This window comes from Vulpes lagopus, chromosome 21 (assembly GCF_018345385.1).
Source record: "Vulpes lagopus strain Blue_001 chromosome 21, ASM1834538v1, whole genome shotgun sequence".
Taxonomy (NCBI): domain Eukaryota; kingdom Metazoa; phylum Chordata; class Mammalia; order Carnivora; family Canidae; genus Vulpes; species Vulpes lagopus.
In genome coordinates this window covers 19141924-19165339 of record NC_054844.1, presented here as the reverse complement: position 1 = coordinate 19165339, position 23416 = coordinate 19141924, and the positions used below count along the sequence as shown (strand labels likewise).

Below are 23416 nucleotides of genomic sequence, written 5' to 3'. Positions count from 1 at the left end.
CAATTTAATTAACATATACTGTATTATTAGATTCAGGAGAAGTTAGTGATTCATCAGTTGTATATAACACCCAGTGCTCATTATATCAAGTGCCCTCCTTAGTGCCCATTACCCAGTTATCCCATCCCCCCATCTACCTCCCTTCCAGTGACCCTCATCATGTCCTTTTATGCCACTGATCCCTGTCCTTTATCTATGCTCCACTACCTCTGGATTCCTCTTAAGAGAGTAGTTCACAGTACTCAGTTTCATGGATAATCTGATCAGTGTAGGGAATTATGGGGAAGATGAACGCATGCTTATGTTTTGTGATAGAGTTTTCAGTGATTTGACATAATGATGTCAAGTAAAATGCCTATTTTTAAAGTTTTTTCATATGCTGCTATTATTGACTATTAGGAGTAAATAATCTGATGTACTGTCATCCATATAAATTTAAATGAGCATCTATTATAATAAATTTATTTTAAAAATGTCAATGGTCTTCCTAATGTCTACATCATTTCATTATTTCAACATCTTCTCCTGCCCCCACCTCCACCCCCTGCAATACTTGCAAATAACTTTTTCTTTGAATTTTGAGTTTTCTGATGTTAGTGTGAATATAAAGGACCAATCACACTTCCACAGCTTTTGCGAATTTATGAGCAGCCTAAGTATGGATTAAGATAAATAGTTACTGGATGTGTGGGTGGCTCAGCAGTTGAGCACCTGCCTTTGGCCCAGGGCATGATCCTGGAGTCCCGGGATCGAGTCCCACATTGGGCTACCTGCATGGAGCCTGCTTGTCTCTCTGCTTATGTCTCTGCCTCTCTCTGTGTGTGTCTCTCATGAATAAATAAATAAAATCTTTAAAAAAAAATTTTAAAAAAATAGTTACCTGTTCATAAAACTCATTGACAATACCCTCTGTCCACTGAAGATGGAGCTCTTTACATTTAGCTGGCCCATTTATATCAGCCAACTTTATACACATTTGGCAAACCAGTAGACGATCATTTTCATTGGTCCAGTCTATTCCAACATCATCATTCACCTGTTTGAGGGGCAAAGGTAAAATATGTTTTGCCTCAATGAAAGGAAAATTTGAATAAAAGAATAAACAACATATTTATTATCTTCTTAACATGTAGAAATCAGAATACCAAGAAATTAGAAACTTCTTAGCTATTTAAAATGTTATTTGCTTGCATAATAGTAAAATAGCTCATCAGAAAAATAAAATTAAAAATGATAGGTAAAATTATTAATTATAGAACTGAAAATAAATGCTATTTAAAATTGATAATTACCAATTATCCATGAATAAATATAGCTACAAATGACAAGAAATTTTCTTAAGTTAACATTTAGGTATTTACGTTTGATATATGAAATTTTGTTTCCCGGTTTTGACCTATCCAGCAGTAGCCAGATAATTTATGTTAGTATATACCATAGTGAGCAAATTAAATGAAACAAAAAACACAATGACAGTGAGAATTTTATTTCTCTGCAGCACAAACTATAATATATATGTAGACAGAACCTCAACTTCTTAGATTTCTAGATTGGGACCAATGCCCATATATCTGCTTCTGGTTAAACATTTCATTGCATTTCATTTTCACATTTGACATATAAGAGGTGAAAGCAGTAAGTTTTGTTCCACACTCTGGTTCCATGACATCTTTCAATATGGTCATAAAATGAAGACTGGTACAAATCTAGTTACCTTGGCATTAAATTTGGCTACAAAATCAAAGTGTTTCTTCAGGTCAGTGGCCAAAATTGCTTCAATGACAAGGAAACGAAAATGCTTAAATTCCACATGGTCAAGGTTAACTAAGAAGTTGTACTCTGGCCGGGACATGAAAAGATTCCATGCAGCAGCTGCGTGATGATTCTCCAAAACTGAACGATCATTATAGAGCACCGCCTGGGCAAAAAAAGAAAAAACTTGAAGGGCTCAACTTTTAAATTAAAAAAAATCATAAAAATACATAACAGGTAAAGCTTTCAGGATCCTCTTTTTTCATGGAACATACAAATGTAATCTTGTGACTGTTGGTTAAGAAAAATTCCATACTATAATTACACTGGCTGTTGATTACTTTTCTTGGTTAAAATTTCCTTTTTTTGTAAGATGAAGTCCATTTCCCTGAAAGTTTATTCCAAAGTCCTGCAAATGAGGGGTTTAGAGCTAGCTTTTATCAAATTTCTTTGCACAGGAATTTAACTATTACAAAATGAAAACGTATGAAAATCCCTAGGAGGTAACTCAGTTACTTTCTGCATCTAGAGTAAGACTGATTCTTCAGCATATATAACTAATAAATATGAATGGACTCCCTGAGGAGCTTATCATTTATTTTTATTTTATTATTTTTTAAGATTTTATTTATTTATTAATGCGAGACATACACAGAGAATGAGAGAGAGAGAGGCAGAGACACAGGCAGAGGGAGAAGCAGACTCCATGCAGGGAGCCTGATGTGGGACTGGATCCCAGGACTCCAGGATCATGCCCTGGGCCGAAGGCAGGCGCTAAACCACTGAGACACCCAGGGATACCTGGAGCTTATAATTTAAAACATTCTCACCCTACAAGCAGCCATAGAAGATTTCACCCTTCAACTAGTAATTTAAAGTATATAATAAATATATACTTGCTTGGAATTCCCGAACAATGCTGAGGGATACGGCAAAAGAAGAGGAAGTTACCTAAACATCGCTTGAAGACTAGTGTGGTAGATAGACAATACAGGGAAAAAAGAAAGAAGGATAAAAAAGAAAGACAAATTGAACTAAGTAAAAATGCACACAATGTGTAGGAAAATATGAATGATAAATAGTGCTGACAAAATGATTTGCCCATTTTTAGGGAAAATAATTCTGGTATATGAAGGCTATGCTGAAATAAGTTAAAGTAGGTGGTCAGGGAAGAAAAAAAATCAGGATATTTTTATTGCATATAGATTAGAAGAAAATTCTAGTCTCTACAACAGGTGGAAATGGATGAGAAATGGGTAAAAGACAAAAAATAAGAAAAAAAAGTATGAGATTTGACTTCTAGATCACTTAGAAAGAAAAAGAGGATCTCAGAATACTTAGCAACACAGAACCAATTAATTAAATCAAGGAGAAACTTACTGAATTTCATTGTATAGATGGAGATCTGAGATACTCAGTGATTAATTTTTGACCTAAATTGAAGTATATAAGGAAATGGACTTCTTAAAAGTTATTGTTTTTGGAATACTTTATTTAGGTAAAAAAAAATTCCCTCAAATGAATGAAATAAATTGATGCTTAAATCCTACTAACCAATAGAAATGTCGTAAGAATCACAGTTGTTATGATGAATATACTTCAAAGGAATGGGATTTATATACAAAGACGACTTGCAAAATTAAAAGTTCAAGAAAGATCTGGTTCTTTAATAGTTTCAAAAGGCACTTTTGTATAGGTTGGATTTTCTTTGTTGAGAAGGTTCATTAATATGGATTCAACTAGTTTTTCTTCTTAAGAAGAAAACTGAGAAGGGATTCCCATGGGTAATAAAGTTGCATAGCTGCCATTAATATCCTGGAACAAACACGGTATCTTTTCAAAATTAGCTTGGTCTCTAAGAATTCTGCCCTAGGGCTAAATATAGTTTGGCTCATATTCATTTGGTCCCCATTGTAAGTCAAACTTAGAAAATTAATTTTCTTTGGAAAAATCTCTAAATAGAATTCTTTCTTCTAATCAAAATTGAAAGATTTACCTGAGGAGCACTAGTTGCAACCAGGAAAGCATTAGTCCTTCCTGGGTGATCATAATCATGCATGGCTGCAGCCACATACAGTGCCATTAACTCTAAAGCAGGGATATTTCCAGACAGACATCCGTATTTATCATCAGGTACATTATACATTTTTGAGAATACATATCCCATATGTCCATGTGTAAATCCACTGTCAGAATCTGAGAAGAGAAAATTAAATAGAAATTTTTAAAACTATTAAACTGATACTATTTGTTTTGACCTCCTTTTTTAAAGAAATGCTTCCCCTCCCAACCTTCCCCACCAGTTAATAAGGGAGCACAGATGTACTTAATACGTACCTGAATCACTTGTTGATCCATGATCATTAATCACAGTTGAGTGGCCCGGAATAGGTTGTGTAGTAAGATACCAAACAGCATGTAAAACATCAGTGGCATGAATTCTGTTATGATCTGTAACCAATGCAAAGGAAAAGTCATTAATTTGTGAACTTTGGGGTCCAAGGACTAAGAGTGCCATCTACTGGATAAAGAGTTTAGTCTTAATATTTTAATAACCCAGTGAAAGACAGCCAAACTTTCTGGGACAAATGCTCTTTGATTACTCTTCCATGACTCCATAATATTCATAGTTACTAGGGGTGGGGGGTGGGAAGCACGCATACTGTTCATTACGCACGCAGATGTCTGAAGGGAAAAAAATCTGTCCAGAATCTACCAGAAACCTAACATCCATAGAAAGCTCACTATGGGGCAGCCCTGGTGGTGCAGCGGTTTAGCGCCGCCTGCAGCCAAAGGCGTGATCCTGGAGACCCTAGATCAAGTCCCATGTCAGGCTCTCTGCATGGAGCCTGCTTCTCCCTCTGCCTGTGTCTCTGCCTCTCTCTCTCTCTGCATCTCCATGAATAAATAAATAAAATCTTAAAAAAAAAAACAAAAAGAAAGCTCACTATGTGCAATCACTGTGATGTTTATCCTTATACTTATTTCCATGCCCCTGTATAAGATTATGCAGAGGACCAGAATAAAGAAAGACCCATGACATACTTCAACTAGGTCAGACCAATGGTCTATACCACTCAATATTTCATATCTGGTAATAGCAAGCAAATATATTCTGTGAATGAAACATAGTACCATTCTTTTGTAGCCAACTTAAAACACTGGTAAAAAATAATAATTATATACATATATGTTAAATTCATAAAGCAGAATTGAAAACCACAATCAATGATGTTCTCTGATCTAAAAATTCTAATATGGCAATACAGCTCTAGGAAGTATCTGAAGAGAAAAATAAAAACTTCCTTGCACATTAATGTAGGAGTTGGATCACTTAGAAGAGCAAAATCTATGGGAAAACCAAATCTTCTAGTTACAACATCATTATCATGGGAAGAGGGTCTATTTTATACATGCAGTTCAGCTTCTATTGAACTATGACTAAAGGCCTGGTGCGTTCTTGGCTCACCTTTTCCTGGTGCAATTCTTTCAAGCTTTTTTGTTTACTGGACCTTCACAATATTTCATTGATTGCTATACTTAAGCATGCTAACTTTACATACTCTATTTCCAATAACCAACTACATAATACAATCTCTTCCAATATAGTAGATTACATCTCTGAATAATACTGAACAGAGAAAGAGAAAATAGAGAACAGTGATAATGATAATGGGAATTGGAGAGAACATCTGGTCTCTCTGGTCAGGGAAGAAAGAAAAAAATCTAAGATTTTTTTATAAAAAGATTTTATTTGTTTATTTGAGAAAGAGAGAGAGAGAGAGAGCACGAGTAGGGGCAGGGACGGGCAGAGGGAGCAGCAGACTCCCCACTGAGAGTCGAGCCGGATCAGGGCTCCTTCCCAGGATCCTTGAATCAAGACCCAAACTGAAGGCAGATGCTTAACCGACCGAGCCACCCAGGTGCCCCAGAAAAAAAATCAACATTTTTGGTGTTAGTGGCACACAGAAGGAAGGCAGGTGGATGCTGCTTATTTCCCTACACAAAAATATGTTTTAAAATTCCTCTTCTCATAGCCACAGTAGGCAACTGAGAGGGAGAAGGAATGGTATCAGAGCTATCTTTATTATTATCATCCCTCTTCCTTCATCTCTGCATTTTGGACAAACCCCCAACTCTTTTGATAGTTTTTCACCCATCTGGCAAGCTTCTCTGCCCTTCTGCCCCTCTGCCAACACACACACACACACACACACACACACACACAAACGCACACTAACACATAACATGCCTCATCTCATTCCCTTTTCTGTCTTAATACACTTGTTTTCTCAAACTTCTCCTTTTCCCTCAAGAACAGAGTTGAAGTGAGCTAGCAAGGAAGGAGGGCTGGAGTTAAATGTAAAATTTTTCGCCCCATAGATTTAGATTTTCAATTTAAATTCTGTCTATACTCCTTTGGAAAAGTATTAGAGAGAAGTGACACTTTAAACACTTTTTGCCTTTGGAATATAGTAAATACTAAAATAGTTTTGCCTTTCTAGCTTGTCCCATGACACCTCGGTGTCTAGTTTAAAAACTGGTGGGCACATGATATATAGCTTAATTGAACTGAACTAAACACGGAACAAAATTATTCTCATCACTGCCATTCTCTTCATTTCTCCAACTTCAATAACAAGAATGAATGATTTTAGGAAGAATATATTTTAGAGATGAAAGTCTCTGAAAATAGAAGAAGCATTCTCAAAACTAACTTTGAATTAATGAATGAACAGGACCTGATGATTTATCTTCTTTACTTGCCAATATGCCCAATTGAAAGGGACTGTGAACGACAACAAACATTATTTATTTCTCTGGGCAACTGGGTATCAATTATACCTTAATTTATCTTAATCTTTATTGAACAAATATATATTCAGTATCATATCTTTATCAGTGAATTGCCTATATTTATACCTCATCCCACTGCTCTTCCATGAAATATCTACCTACCTACAAATGTGTCTATTTTTAAATCTAGATTCTTCAAATTTTAGTAAGGGTTCTGGGTAAAAATTTAAGTTGTTATATTTTCCTCTTCTCTTAAAAATTGTTAAAAGTGGGATCCCTGGGTGGCGCAGCGGTTTGGCGCCTGCCTTTGGCCCAGGGCGCGATCCTGGAGACCCGGGATCGAATCCCACATCGGGCTCCCGGTGCATGGAGCCTGCTTCTCCCTCTGCCTGTGTCTCTGTCTCTGTCTCTCTCTCTCTCTGTACGACTATCATAAAAAAAAAAAAATTGTTAAAAGTGTGCTTAAAAGTATAATAAAATTTAGTTTCTAGTATTTTAGGTCATTGTCATATTAAAGTTAATCCCATTTTGGGCTTTTTCATTTAAGTATGGGTTTATTTAGACACAGCTATTAGAAATATAGTTCTCTAGGAGTAGATATTAAAGTGCGGATACATACAACAAATTTTTGTATAAGATAACTATAATTGATGATAAACAAAGCTTTTAATAAATATCTAAATTAATCTGAATTTATAACACTGCCACATGCAAAAATCACTATTTAAAAAGGGATCACCAGTCAAGCTAAAACTTTTCTGTGAGAAGATATAAATGAATTCCCTATACAAGAAAGTGTCTAGGGTTCCTAAGAGAGCAAGCAGGTTTATTATAACAAATTATTTTCACATGGAATGAAGAACCCACTATTTCAGAAAAAAAAAATCTATTCGGTTGTAAAATAAGAAAATATAAAAATGAAGAATAAAATTTAGAATCTGGAAACTTCTTTTTACACTTAAATACTGATCAACTTTCCCTATGATTTTATGACATACTAGAGTAAAGTTAGTAGTTATTATATCAGTTGGTACTTAATGGACTTGGCTATAGCTGATCACGTCAGTGAAATGTATTTGGAAATATAACAATTTGTAAATTTAGTCTGATGACTAGCTGTTGAAAAATCAGTAACACTTATGTGAATCACTGGCATCCAACCAGGGTGTGCCCTGGGAAAATGGTATTAAGAAAGCAAGGCTTATTTGAGATTCTTTCAAACTACCCCTTTTTCACTTCTCTGTCAATTTCCTTGGCCCTACTGGCCAGACTTTTCTTTTTTCTTTTTTTTAAAGATTTTTTATTTATTCATGAAAGACAGAGAGAGAGAGAATGAGAGAGAGAGAGAGAGAGAGAGAGGCAGAGACACAGGCAGAGGGAGAAGCAGGCTCCATGCAGGAAGCCTGATGGGGGACTGGATCCAGGGTCTCCACGATCACACCCTAGGCTAGAGGTGGCACTAAACCGCTGAGCCACCCGGGCTGCCCCAGACTTTTCCAAGAGACCCAGTACTCTTAAGCTCCTTTCTCCTCTACACCCACTGTCTTGTCTTGTCTGCATTTTGGTCCCATATTCTCCAACAAATCTCATTTGTAGATCCAATTTTTCATTCTTTTCTCCTATCACACACATCAGCTGTGTATTTTCATTCTCATGTAGCATGTGGATGCCACTTTGAAAAACAATGTTAATAATGGATCACGGTACAACTCCTTTCTGGAAATATCTGTACTTTGCTATCTCCCTCAAGGGAGATACACCTCCCCTAAGGTGTATAAAAGCAAATTTATAACTTAAAACATGATTTTAACGACACATATTTAAGGCATGCTTCAATCAATGTATGGCATCTGGCTACTTCTCTTGCTATGCATTTATTTTTTAAAAATACCCCATGATTTCTGCACATTTCCACAACTTCCTTGACTGGATTTTTGCACATTTTCTTCAGTTCTATATATTTTTTAGCATGTACAGTGATTTTACTCTCATATTCAGATGATACCAGAAATGCTCCATATTCAAAATTTAACATCTCTTCTCTGTTCAAACGTTGCATTATTATAAATAAAATTATTCTCATAATATTTAAAGTTCATAAACTTGAAGACTTGGTTGTGTCTCTTCCTTTGGTCTTCATATTTATCTGATTTTTAAAATGTTTCCAATAATTTCTTCACAATCACTTTAAGGTGTCTCTTTTGTTCCATTTTATTAATTAGACTATTATGCAGCACCTGTCTCTCTACCCCAGCCAGGTTTTTCTTATATTGAAAACATGTCAAGGGATCCCTGGGTGGCGCAGTGGTTTGGCGCCTGCCTTTGGCCCAGGGCGCGATCCTGGAGACCCAGGATCGAGTCCCACATCAGGCTCCCGGTGCATGGAGCCTGCTTCTCCCTCCGCCTGTGTCTCTGCCTCTCTCTCTCGCTCTGTGACTATCATAAATAAATAAAAAATTTTAAAAAAAACATGTCAAGAGTTCATGATTTAACTCTGCAGTTGCCAGAACAGAAGTTGAATTCACCCAATAAGAAGAGTATATTATAAAATGAGTAATAAATGTAACATTTCATTATTTATAAAGCACACACTTAAACTGGCTTACTACATGAAGGCACTATTATAACCTCTTTAGATTTATTACCACATTTTATCCTCATAGCAATCCTATGAAGCTGATATTATGAGCCCCATTTTACAGATTAAGAAATGAGGCATGCAGAGGTGAAGTAAGACTATGGTCATTGACAGCAGAGAAGTGAAGGATCTGAGATTCTGAAACAGGCTATAACCTTGTAATCACTGTACCATGTGGCCACATCCAGTGTTTACTATATGTAGTCCTCTGCTAGCTGCCAATGATTCAATAACCCATTACCCATTGCAAATTGGGCAAATTTGAAAAGCATTATTTCACAGATAACTTATACTTACAAGGAATTTCCCTGTATCCAATCTCCAAAGCATGAAAATAATTCATAAATTCTCTAACTGGAATTTTGAAAGCTTCGAAGAGACCCATGTCTTCAAAAAGTCTGTATGATACCTATAAAGAGAAAGACAAAGCTTTATAAAACATCCCTGTGTGTATTAGACACAAAAAGAAAAAAAATTAAAACAAAAAATTCCTGGCCAGCAAGGACACACTTATTGGGAACAAGAAGTCAAGTGAGTTCCATGTGTCTAGACCCTATAGCCCCTGACCATAAGGGGTATTTAATCTGTTTTTAAAGATGGGGACATACAACCAAGGAAACAACCAACCTAAACAACAGTATACATTAGAGAAACACGTCAAGGCACTTAACTGTGTGTGATATCAATTACTAGAGAATCCTACTTATTAAAGCGTTCATTGTATAGCGCATACTATAAGCACTAACAAATGAGAGAAAGCTTTAATTTGGATTAATTTTTTTTTAATCTTTCCAGAAGATAAGGGATTCGGGGCTGTAACTTAGTGAAGGATAAGGGGAAAGAATGAGAGAGAGAAAAACGGTTACTTGGACTGAATACATAGAAAAAACTGATTTATTCTTATGCAGTATAAATAACAACATCTAAATTATTTCTTCCTTCCCTGTTTTCTCTTTCTCTTCCAAATATTTATTCTCCTTCCAATTGCATTCACAGCTCTAGCAACCCAAATCCAGTGAATATCTACGTACGTAGCTGGTATATTTGACATGCAAATGATGGAGAAAAAAGTGATAAAGGCACCGAAGAAGGTAATGGGAAGGGGAATGGTTATTCACATGGCAGAACCGAGTGCAGCACCATTTCAAGTGGCCTTACTGCAAGTCACAAAGGCACAGTGTTGGTTAGAACTCAGGAGACTTTAAAAAAGAACTACTCATCATTCTTTTAAAAAACATTTTATTTATTTATTCATGAGAGACAGAGGGGGGAGGGGCAGAGACATAGGCAGAGGGAGAAGCAGGCTCCATGCAGGGAGCCCAACACGGGACTCGATCCCGGGTTCCCAGGATCAGGCCCTGGGCTGAAGGCGGCGTTAAACTGCTGAGGCACCTGGGCTGCCCTCGTCATTTTTGTTATCTGCATCTCTTCTTAAAGTTGTCTTGAAATATTTCTTCTCAATCTGTTGTATGCTGTTTCTTAGCTAAATTTCTATGTTTTGTTACTGACTTTAAATCTATTTAAATTCAATAATATTCCTTTAATTATGTACTCAGTGTTTATCATATATGTCTATATATGATATAAAACTATATGTCTATATGTTATGTCTACATATTATGCCTCTCTCTATATAAAACTATAATGGAATTTCAATCTAAAATGAAACTGGAGGAGATGAAACAAAAAAATCTCATGCACGTGCCCTCAGAAAAACAAAATTCAAGGTCCGAGAGACTGATTTCCTATAAATGACCAATTTTTAGAAAAGTAGTAACATTGGAATTTTCTTAAATGGTATGGAGTTGATCAGGAGTTGCTTCGTATCAACCTAAGGAAGTTGTACTTATAGTTTCCAGAGGCATGAACAAGGAATAATCCAGATTGGTCTGGTCTGGCAAAATAAGCTGACTTGAGCTTTGCTTGTATGACTGCACTGGTTTTGTCTACTCAAGCAATTTCAAACCTGGTCTCCATTTGTTTTTGATTTTAATAGACTCTAACTGAACTACCCCTCTATAAAATCCCTGCCCATAATACCCCCAAACCCTCAGGAGACTCACTGTAGTGAGCACAACTACAGTTTGCACATCCTAAATTGTACTTCCTCTGCTATTCCTGAATATACTCATCCTTCTGACAATTTTGAGCTTGCCTCAGTTTACCTATTTAGGCTGAATAACCAAAACATTATTCATTCAGTATACATTTATTGAGTGCCCACCACATGCCAGATACTCTTCTGCATATGAGGCGTATATGCAGATGAACAAAACAAAGATCTCTTCCTTCAGGGAGCTCACAGTCTATTTAGCAGGGGAGGGCAGTAAACAACAGATATAATAAGTAAAGTATACACTATGATAGAAAGTAGTAAGTAGGGGCAGCCCGGGTGACTCAGCAGTTTAGCGCCGCCTTCGGCCGAGGACCTGATCCTGGAGACCCAGGATCGAGTCCCACATCAGGCTCCCTGCATGGAACCTGCCTCTCCCTCTGTCTGTGTCTCTGCCTCTCTCTCTCTCTCTCTCTCTCTCTCTCTCCACAGTCTCTTATGAGTAAATAAATAAAATCTTTAAAAAAAAAAGTAGTAAGTAATATAGAAAAAAGAAAAAGGAGAACAAGCATGGAGGACTGGATAGGGAAGCTGTAGAATTTGCTTTTCTAGGTATGGTGGTTAGAGTAGGCATATCCAGGTGACATTTGAGCAAAGAAGTGAAGGAGACATAGACTGAGGTACATGGATATCTAAGAACAAAGTTTTCTATACGGGAAAAAAGGCCTGTGCAAAGGCCCTGAGGTATGCCTGCTGTACTCAAGAAACAGCAAATAAGCCAGCACGGCTTTCAGAATGAATGAGGACAGGAGTAGAATTTAAGTCAGCAATGGCAAAGTGGAATGGGGCACTGTATAATCTTGGGGTTTGATAGCCAGACTGATCATTATAATATTTTTTCTCTGAGGTAGAGAGCCACTGACTGGAGGTAGTGACTGGAGCAGGGAAGTGACTTTATTTGACTTATTTTTTTCTTTTTTTAAGATTTTATTTACTTGAAAGAGAGAGAAGGAATCTGAGCAGGGGGAGGGACGGAGTGAGAGGGAGAAGCAGACCCTCTACTAAGCATGGAGTGGATGCAGCACTCCATTCCAGAACCCTGGGATCATGACCTGAGCCACCCAGGCACCCCGTTTGACTTATATTTTAAAAGGATTACCGTAGTTAAGTTGGGAACAGATTCTATATTATGTACATTAACTTCTCAATGCTTTTCTTCACTCTGAATGGCAAGTACATTTAAATTTTGTCCTTTTTGTGCATAACATATAATGCCCATCTTCTCCCTTTAAAAATGCAACAGGGGCACCTGAGTGATTCGGTTGGTTAAGCATCGGACTCTTGATTTTCTCAGGTCATAATCTAAGGGTTGTGAGATTGAGCCCAGCATTGGGCTTATACTGGGCATGGAGTTTGCTTGAGATTCTTTCCTTTTCTCTTCTTCTCTCCCTCGCCCCACAACCACCAACCCCCCCACCACCACCCCCCGCCAAAGGCAACAGAAAGTGAAGTTTATGATTTCTGTAATATTTCAAGCTAGGTTTTCTTTTTTGTTTTCGTTGTTGTTGTTGTTATCTCCTATTTACTACTGCTTTGGTCTGTATTTGAGTTCTTGTTTATAAATACCTAATGGATTTAACTACGCATGTTACTTCAGTGACTTGTCCAAGATCACACATCTGACAACATTATCAGAACCATAATTCAAGCCAAGCCTTTTGGCTTCAGATTTTGTACTCTAAACTGCTGCAAATTGTACCACTAGTGGGATCCCTGGGTGGCGCAGCGGTTTGGCGCCTGCCTTTGGCCCAGGGCGCGATCCTGGAGACCCGGGATCAAATCCCATATCAGGCTCCCGGTGCATGGAGCCTGCTTCTCCCTCCGCCTGTGTCTCTGCCTCTCTCTCTCTCTGTGACTATCATAAATAAATAAAAAATTTAAAAAACAATTGTACCACTAGTATTTGAAAAGCAATGTTGTTAGGATTGTAAATAACTAAGGTTTTCTTCTACTATTACCTTAAACACTTAAAAGATTAAGACAACAGGATATTTTAGAGTATGGTTTTAAAATAGGAGAATTTTCACCAACATGCTGTTAAAGAATCAACCACCAATAACTTAAACTCACAAAGATACCATTAATCAGGTAAATATTGGTAATTGGAAGAAGTAAGTACTATTTCCAAACTTGAACCATGTCCTTTAAAATTTGTTAAAATAAACATGATAATCATCAAAAAGGCAGTCAGTATACTGAGACTGAAAAGTCATTTCCATTGCACATATGTCTCTTTAAAAATCTTTTGAAGTAGGACTTTTTCTGTGTAGTTTCAGCCAAAAGGTGATTTCTCGGAATGTTCAAGTTAATTCATTTCAGCTGTCCCACAGTCTTACTAAAGGTGAAAAAAGTATGCCTTTCACACAGCGAAAATGTCATGATTTTGTGCTTATAAACTTAAATCAAAGAGAAAACCCATAAAGTTCTACTCAACAAGACAAATAAAACTGCATTTTCTCAAAGTTCAATGTTTTGTAAATTGGAAAGATAAACAGTGACATACTAAGGCTCATGTAGCTATGTATTTCTTTCTGGAAGGTGACTGGAAGAAAAACACATTAGTGAATTTTATTGCAATCTAATTGTTCATTATATCTAATCTTTCTGCTCTGTACTCCTATCCAGGACTCTTAAAAATATTTTGTGGCAAAGCTGGTCAAGTGTCACCCCCAGCTCCCAGAACTTCAAGGGGAACTAGGTTTAGAGGGACTTGTATTAGTATAGCAAATATAGTATTTGCTATTTTGTCACTAGTGCTAAAAAGCTGACTGTTAGAATAACCGCTTTTCTACTGGCTCCAGCTCTGTTCAGAGTGCTTGAAGACAGAATAAGTCAATGGGTTTTATGGGGGTGCTGAGAAACTGCTGAAGGTAAATGAAGGCTACAGGTATGGATTTCTGATATGGCTACATCTGCATTCAAATCATATGTCTAAAATCTACCCTATGACTTCAGATAAATGGTATAGGCTCTTTTAAGCTATAGTTTCTTCTTCTGAAGAACAGAGATTAGACACATTATTTGCATCAAAGTTACTGAGGAGATTAAGTCACAGAGTTTGTGGAGGGGAGGTCTGTGATCTACCGATTAAATACAGAACATGTGAAATTTTTCTCTTTATAGGAACCACACTCTGCAGTGAAAAAAAAAAAAAAGAATAAAAAAGAAGTCTTCCTGGCCTACTGCCACCTCTTCTTCCAGGGCACCATTACAGAAATATTTTCATGTAAAATCACTCCCTCAGAGACATAGTCTACAAGGAGTTTCAGAAAGTGGGATATAAAACCTCCCAGGAGGAGCCCTGAGGTGTGAGACTAAGGTGGACTGGATAAAAATAGTTGTCATTATACCTGTCTTCAAGGCCCCTGGGTGGCGCAGTTGGTTAAGTGTCCAACTCTTGGTTTTGGCTCAGGTCCTAATCTCAGGGCTGGGAGATCAAACTCTGAGTCTGGCTCTGTGCACAGCACAATCCACTTGAGTTTCTCTCTCCCTCTGTCTCTCCCCTTCCTTGCTTACTTGCACTCTCTAAAAAAAAAATAAATCTTGAAGAAAACATTTTAGGGGCACCTGGGTGGTTCAGTGGTTAAGCGTCTGCCTTTGGCTCAGGTTGTGATCCCAGGTTCCTGGGATTGAGTTCCACGTTAAGCTTCCTTGCAGAGAGCCTGCTTCTCCCTCTGCCTATGTCTCTGCCTCTGTGTGTGTGTCTCTCATGAATAAATAAACAAAATCTTAAAAAATATATTTTAAAAGATGTTGCTTAGAACTGAGGAGAAGTTAAAGGAGGAAAGATGGGACCATTAACCCCTAGTAAAAGTGCAAGGGCTATCATTCCAGTCCTCAAGGTGTTTGTGGTCGGAAGAAAATCTAGCAGAGGCAACTATATGCTACATAGACTGTCATAGTTTTGAATTTCATTGTCCATCAATCATCTTAGCACATTTCTTTTGTATGTAGCAAGTTGAATTGTCATGTCTTTGACCCATATCTAATTTCCCTACTAGTCCCTATAAGGCAGGAACATAACTTTTCTTCTGGAACACTAGACTAGTACTTTGTGTTTGTAGAACTGAAAAACAGAGGAAAAGTCCCTTTTATCCTTTACCTTCAAACCTTCACGCATCAGGAATCCTCACCCTGAAGCCCCACACTCCGAGTTGTTGAGATGTCTGAAGAAAGCCTATCTCTCCTGATGCACCGAGTAGAAATAAGTACAATACGTGATTTCTCTTCTGGTGTTCTCCAGGGAGGTGTTTATTGCTCCAATTAATCTGGGTCTTGAATTCTCATCTAAGTCTTATGTAAGTTTGGTGGTCTTTAGTATCTCTGCAGTGATATTTATTCCATCTATGAAAACACCCTGAAACATTTTTAAATAAGCTGACAAGTATTATTACATAATCCTCCTTAATTGAGTATGTATTCTGATAGGTGTTTGATAGTAGACCAAATTCAGAGTTTTATTTATTAAGAACAAACATGTTCAACTTCTTAATTTCTGTGTTTTCTTTCTCCCTCAGGGAAACATTTTTTTTTTTTAATGTGGGAAGCATTGAAAGTAAGTCTAGTTTAAGGAAAAAATACAAAAAGTCTTGTTAAGTAGCAACAGATCATATTCTATACTTCTTGTGATACTAAAGGTGTTTTCTATATTAAAACACAGATATGTTTCTACAGCAATGGAAGGAAATGTATTTCTGCACGATATCTTACTCTTGATAAGACCTAAGCACTGTAATATTCAGAAGTTTTAAGGGCTCAGTTGGTTAAGTGTTTGGCTCTTTTGGCTCAGGTCATGATCTCAGGTCATGAGATCAAGCCCCACACTGGGCTCTGAATTGGGTGTGGAACCTTCTTAAGATTGTTTTTTCCTCATCCACTGCCCCTCCCTCCCTAAAAAAAAAATTTAAAAAACAGAAAAAATTTTACACAATAAATTACTATTTATAATTAGGCAACTTTCTTCTTTTGGTTTTTTTTTTTTTTTAACTTTCTTCTTTTGAAAGCCTGTATCTACTTTTCTTTTGCTGAATTCTATAAATTTCAGATGTATTTCTCCATCTTGCTTGTGTATCCTTGTTCTCTTCCACTTTGTCTTAAAAACTACATATTTTAATTGCGTAATAACGGTATTCCACTCACTTGAAGTTCCAATTCCTTTTGTTAATCCACCACCAAGGAATCTACAGAATGTTGGGTACTAAAATTTCCTTTCTCCATCCAATATCCACCAGCAGTGTCAACCACGAACAGAGCTTTAACCAACCAAGGAATTTTTTTTCTACATTTAACGTCATATGTATGAATGCATTTCTTACCTGACTTAGAATACGGCCACATTTTCTTCCTATTTTTTCCACCAAATCAAAAATTGGAAAATTCCAAGTATTTAACTGCTCCATAATTGAGTCCAAGTTATCCATGACAAGAGGTTCAGGAGCAAGAATTGGCTTGTCCTAGAAATGAAGATGAAAATATTTTAAGAACATACAGTTTTTCTACAAAGCAATTTGTGCTTTGGTAAGCCCAATTCAACCGCTGAGTTTACAAAAACAAATGACTTAAAACCTCAGGGTAAATGAGAGATCTTAAAAAAAAATCAAGACGAACAAGACATTGATCCCAAAGTAAGGCGAAAATGTCCTAATGGTGCTTCATATAATGAATTTAACTTATTAAGTGCCTACCTATTGTTGGTTCATATATGCTACAGAAAAAAAAATACATGTTTCTTCCATAGGTTAATATAACTGCTTTTCGCATACTGTGGGGTTCTTAAAGGTTCAAGGACTTAAGGATATTCTGAAATCGTATGTAAATTTATCTCTTTATATGTTTATGTAAAGTTTTCTGGGAGAGCTCCTGGCTTATACTGGACTCTCAAAAGAAACCCATGAGTGGGGAGGAGTTAATCACTCCCTACTCAGTCAAATTTATATTATTGCTTCAAAATCAGCATTAATCCTGTGGGATGATAATTGCCACATTTTTCACAGATTTTAATTTTGAAACTCATGTGATGTATGGCTTCCAAAGAAACATGTGCCATATTAACATAAAGACATTTTATAATTGGTTCCAAAGAGGACATTCTTAAGAATACATTTACCAAAAAATAAATTAAATAAAATAAATAAAGATAATGAGGATTAGAAACCTACCAATTATTTTATCTGGCAATCTCTTTAAAAGTGTAAGTGGTAAATCAGATAAGAGAAAAATGATAATAGCAGCAATTGATAATTACACGACAGCCAACTATTTTCTATTTGCTACCTCCCTGAAATTAACCTGATTCAAATATACACTTTTATTCTCTTTAAATGGATCTCTATAAACACACAAAGTAAGCTCTCATTAAAGGATATTTTAATGGATACTGTCAGTATAAACCTAGTTTAATATAATAAGAAAATAAATATTGGCACATTTTCTAAATGAACGAGGTGGTAGGAAAAAAACCCCAGCAGAAGCCCTATGACAACTAACATATTTCACTTTTATTGATTAATATTTATAAAATATTGCTTCACTGGATGAAATATTCTTTTCCTATGCATACTTACACTTTTAGATTCTAGGATTAAGAAATATCTGTAATCACTTGTGGTGATGAATACTTGTGCTTTTAATTATTAAATAAGAGAATTGTGAAGAGATCAATAAAATCTGGATAAGGAAAAATTATACTGGTACATATGGGTATGGGTATAAGGCATGTGTGACCCAAAAGAGATACATCTGTATATCTAATGATTCAGGGATCGATTTTTTTAAGTCAAGTTAAGAATTTCTGAAGTAAATAAATGAGGAAAGTGATATGGCACTACCAGGAATATCATGGTCTCAGGCGTGTATGTTCCACAAGTGGAAGCTTTCCGTAGAGGCTCTCTCAGGCACTCTGTCTCATCTTCATTCTGTATAATATCACTGCTATCACTGTTGTTATTGGTTTCATAATCAGAGGTAACTTGAGTAGTGTCATCTGCAATTGAAAGAGAACAGCTTATTATGAAACTTGCAAATGGAAGACGGGGTCCCATTAGAGTGAATATTCCTAAAATGCATATGCCAAATACTGTGCTTAGGGACATACTGCTTTCATGAGCTTATACACCAAGAATGTAAGACTGTAAAGTGGGAAAAAGTAGACTTTTTTTTTTTTTTTGACTTTTTTTTTTAATCCAATGAAGTGGACATAATTATGTTGATCAGTGATTCATATGACATTGAATAATTCCTCAGTCATAATGCTTAGTTCTGTAGTAGTTATACTTTTTTAAAAATCCTGTAACTTTATGTTTCTTTTTCCTTTATGCATCCCGCAACACACAAAACCACCGAGTAGCTAATTATAACACTAAATCTAGAATGGGTACATGGGTAGGAGAAGTGGAGTTGACACCCATGCACAAAGTGGTCTATAGGACATGGCACAATAGCACGTGCTTAAGAGCCTGGGAGATCTTATGTATCCAATCCTGATCCCTATGAATCTGTGGTTTTCTTCCTTATCTGCCTCTTCCACCATCTCCCATTTCACTCAGCACTAAACTATGCTAACTAGATGCCCAATCGGGTACTATCAAGTGTCTGTCCAATGTGCCTCTAGGGGCAAAGACCTTAAAAGAAGCTTCTCATCATTGAATAAGTGCCTGAATGGTTTACTGAATGAGTACCATGTTCTGGATACTATGAAAAGTGTTTCATTTGTGCTAGTCCATATAAACCTGCATAAGTAATGCACATCACTGCATTACTGATATCCTCACTTGCAGAAAGGAAACTGAGGCACAGGAAGGATAAGCAAATTGTTGAAGGTACACACCAGATAAATTTTACCACATGAATTTGAACTCATGAAATCTTACCTATTTCCTATATTCTTTACTTTTGATAAAGTCTAGGTTTTTGTTGTTGTTATTTATTTTTTTATTTTTATTTTTTTTTGCTTTTATGGTTATTGCTAAATTCCTAAGCAATCTTTGCCTTCCCCTAAGTCACAAACATATCTTCTTCTGTTTTCTTCCAGAAGCCTTTACTGTTTTAGCTTCTACATTTAGGTCTATGCTCTATCTCAGAATAATGTTTCATATGGTGTAAAGTATGGGGTGAAATTCATTTTTTCCAACCCTACTGGAATGCTCTGGTATCTTTGTTGAAAATTCAATGTAGGGCAGCCTTGGTGGCTCAGCTGTTTAGCACCTCCTTCAGCCCAGGGCCTGATTCTGGAGACCCAGGATCGAATCCCACGTCAGGCTCCTTGCATGGAGCCTGCTTCTCCCTCTGCCTGTGTCTCCACCTCTCTCTCTTTCTCTGGGTCTCTCATGAATAAATAAATAAAATCTTAAAAAAAATAAGAAAGAAAATTCAGTGCAGATGTGGGTCTAATTTGGGGCTTTCCATTCTATTCCATTTGATCTATCTGCTGATCCTCAAACCTATACCATACTATCTTGATTTTTATAGCTTGAGTCTTGAAGTCAGGTAATGTATTGCCCCTAACTGTGTTCTCCTTTCTCAGTTGCTTTGGATATTCTTTTTTTTTTTTTTGCTTTGGATATTCTCAGACTGTTGTATGTACTCATACATCTGCTGTCTAATTTTCTTACATTGCTAGTGAATGAATGGCTTTTGTTATGTAGCCTATTGTAACCATGTGTATCTTGTAGGACTTTTCCAAAGATCCCTCTTTCTTCAATCTTTCTCATGCAACTTGTTCTATGTAAGAATGAGACACAGTATGAAAATATAATTGACAAGTTTCAATCCCAGAATTTGTGGAAAAAAATGAAGAACATTCAAAGGCCACAGCTCTATGTGAGACCACAAAGGTGATAAGGAAATACTTCCCATATTCTATCAAACCCAGTAGAGTCATAGAAGATCAGGGACATGAAGAAGGGAATATTATGAGTCTTCAGAATGCTATAGTATCAGAATTGTCCTTTTGATTTTTCCTTGTGTATATCTCTTGACCTCTGTACATTGCCACAGTAACCATTCTCATAGGCAAATAATCAATATTAAGTATATATTAATAAATGCTGAAGTAGATAATTAGGAATCATTCTTACAAAGCTTTATCACCTTAAAGTTGATAGTTCAGACAAGCTAGGCTTTTTCTACCTTGTGAACTTTTAGCACTAACAAAATCAAGTCCTTACAGTTGCATCAACAAAAGTAAAATACTAACTATTATAATAATGGCAGCAAACGTGAGGTATTTACAGTGACCCAGACACTATCAGGGTTTTATGTGATTTTTTAAAAATTGAAATATAGCTGACATACAATATTATATTAGTTTCAGGCATACAACATAGTGATTCAATAATTATGTATATTATGCAATACTTATAAGTGTAGTTAACATACAAAGTCATTACAATATTCTTGACTACATTCCCTATGCTCTACCTTCATCCCCATGACTTACTTATTTTATAACTGAAAGTCTGTACCTCTTAATTCCCTTCACTTGTTTCATCCATTCCCTTCCTCTCCTCCCTTCTACAAATGCATTTTTCACAAATTTGTTTGTTTGTTTGTTTTCCTCTCCACGTATCGATGAACCAATAGGGTATTAGTATTCCTCTGTCTGACTTATTTCACTTAGCATAATACCCTCTAGGTCTATCCATGTTATCACAGCTGGCAAGATTTCATTCTTTTTTATGGCTGAGTAGTATTCTATCATGTATTAGGTGTCTTCCATATCTTGTCTAAAGTAAATTATGCTGCAGTAAACATAGAAGTGAATATATCTTTCCAAATTTGTGTTTTTGATACATGTTAAGTAACTCTTACAACAATCCTGTTTGGTAGGTACTATTATTAACCCCATTTACAGATGCAGGAACTGAGGCACAGAGATTACAAAATAATAGGTAGCCAAGTAAGGATAAAACCAGGCTCCAATGCCTGTGTTCTTAACGTCTCCATAATAGCGCCTCAAGAAAAAGCATTTTTATATGCTTACAGTGATCTAAGCAGGATCACTTCTCAGTCTGCAATGAATATCTCCAGAGAGCATCCTAAAATGGATGGCCCTTCAGTGTCCAAGATAAAATGACATTTCTATATAGTTTTATACATTAGATAAAATGTATATAAAATATATACATTTTAAAAATTAGGTATTTAAAACCATTTTGGACAGTTTTGCATAAAAACTGTACCCATGATTAACTCTTAGGTAGTAGGATTAGGGATGATTTTGCTGTTCTTCACTGTCTTTTTATAAAATTGTCATCTAAAAAATCAGAAACACGTTACCTTTCTGATCAGAGGGGGGGGGAAAGTAAAGTGATTCCATTTTGAGGAACAGAATACAAACAAAGAATTACCTGTTCTGCTTGGTGTCCGACTGGCTGAACTGCTTCCCTCCAGGGGCCCATCAGCAGGATTCCCTTGGGGACATGGTCTGCCACAGCTGAGAAATATTGGAACAGCTGTAAGTATATTCTCTCTTTTCAAAAAATCACAGGCATACACCATCTATATACACATGAAGATAGATAATAAACATTTCTACCTCCCACTTATTTGCAAAATTCATTTTGCTTTATTCATGGATGCTGATATACTGTTTTCTTTTTAGTGAGAGCGTGATCAACATGAAGGGTCAGAAGCTTCTCTCTCACCTGTCATCTTCTTCCACAGTCCAGACCACATTTGAAATTACTGGCAAAATTTTGTTACATTATTTAGAGAATCATGGGATTATCTGCTACCTGCTTACAGAAGTGATTTTGGAAGTGCTGATGCATATTAGTCAAAAATATCTTCCCTAGGGACACCTGGGTGGCTCAGTGGTTGAGTGTCTGCCTTCCACTCAGGTCATGATCCTGGGTCTGGGAATCCAGTTCCGATTCAGGCTCCCGGGAGGGAGCCTTCTTCTCTATGTCCCTGTCTCTCTCTGTGTGTCTCTTATGAATAAATAAATAAAATCTTAAAAAAAAAATCTTTCCCAATGCATTCCCTTTGTACTTGCCTAAAAACCTCATTATTAGATTTATTTCTATGGGTGAAGACATTTTTTTTTTTCCCAAAGAGCCCATTAGGATTGCATATGTGAAAAGAGAATGGCAATATATTATTTTTTTTGCCACAAAATAAAAATTAATTCCTTTTTTAAGGCTGATCAGTCGCCTGCTAAGACCCAAAGGAAATGAACAAAGTAGAGGCACGTTTTGATGGAGAGTGAATAGAAAATTGCATAGAATGAGAAAAACAGGCCAAGAGGGGATACTCTGAGTAATCTAGAAAAATGAAGGTACTGGAGAGTCCTGGCTGGCTCTTTAACAGAGGGCATTGAAGGATGTAGGATACTTTTGTTTTCTCAACAGTTTTGAATGCTTTATAAATTAAAAAGCAACCCCACAAATGGCCTGGCAAGTTTCTTCTCTCACTTATCTTGTTCAAAAACTCCAGGGTTAGATTTTAATTCTGCCTTTGCTTCTGGGTTCTTTTCTTCTGCCTAATATTACAAACGGTCTCAGAAGGTTTTTGTTTGTTATTTAACCACAGACTACTCACTCTAAAAAGAGAAGAAATGAGATGGTTTATAATTTAATATATAAACATCTCATCACTTTCTTTTTTCCTGAATTGTGGCTTATATATATATTGTAATGATAAGCATTTTCCAGTTATAGAATATTTTCATCCTAATTAAATTTATTCTCAAGGCTTAAATGTAAGTGGAGAAACATCACATGCAAAATAGTTCTGAGATCCCATCACTTTGATTTAGGGAATCAAAAGAAAATGACAGGACCAAAGGAGAAAGAAAGCAGATGTAAATGATGGGCTTACATTCTTGGGTGACACTTGGTAGATGGAGGGTTTATTAGTTTTAAGAATTTTCATTGCAAGATAATACTTAAAAGGAACACTTAAATTAGTAGTTCAAATATACTACCTCGTATGCCAAAAAAACAGCTTGTTGCATAGACATTACAGCAGCCAAAAGACTGGGATTCAACGCCAAACCCTTCGAGTTCAGCAGGGGAAACCACAATAATTAGTCGTGTGTTTCTGGAGCTCTCTGTGCCTACATGGGTGGCTGCCTTGAAGGCAATAATAGAACATGGTTTGAATTACAGATTTATAAA

At 36.4% G+C, this 23416-nt stretch overlaps 1 protein-coding gene across 1 annotated transcript in view; it reads right to left on the bottom strand.

The window, feature by feature from the left end:
- PDE3A (phosphodiesterase 3A) overlaps positions 1-23416 on the bottom strand; it is a 313231-nt gene that overhangs the window by 13969 nt on the left and 275846 nt on the right. Inside the window, exons 7-14 of the mRNA XM_041736167.1 lie at positions 21647-21732; positions 18128-18282; positions 16616-16753; positions 9485-9596; positions 4090-4203; positions 3749-3948; positions 1715-1918; positions 881-1036 (exon numbers count right to left, since the gene is read on the bottom strand). Of these exons, the coding sequence (XP_041592101.1) occupies positions 881-1036; positions 1715-1918; positions 3749-3948; positions 4090-4203; positions 9485-9596; positions 16616-16753; positions 18128-18282; positions 21647-21732 (1165 nt within the window). The remainder of the gene's footprint in view (positions 1-880; positions 1037-1714; positions 1919-3748; positions 3949-4089; positions 4204-9484; positions 9597-16615; positions 16754-18127; positions 18283-21646; positions 21733-23416) is intronic.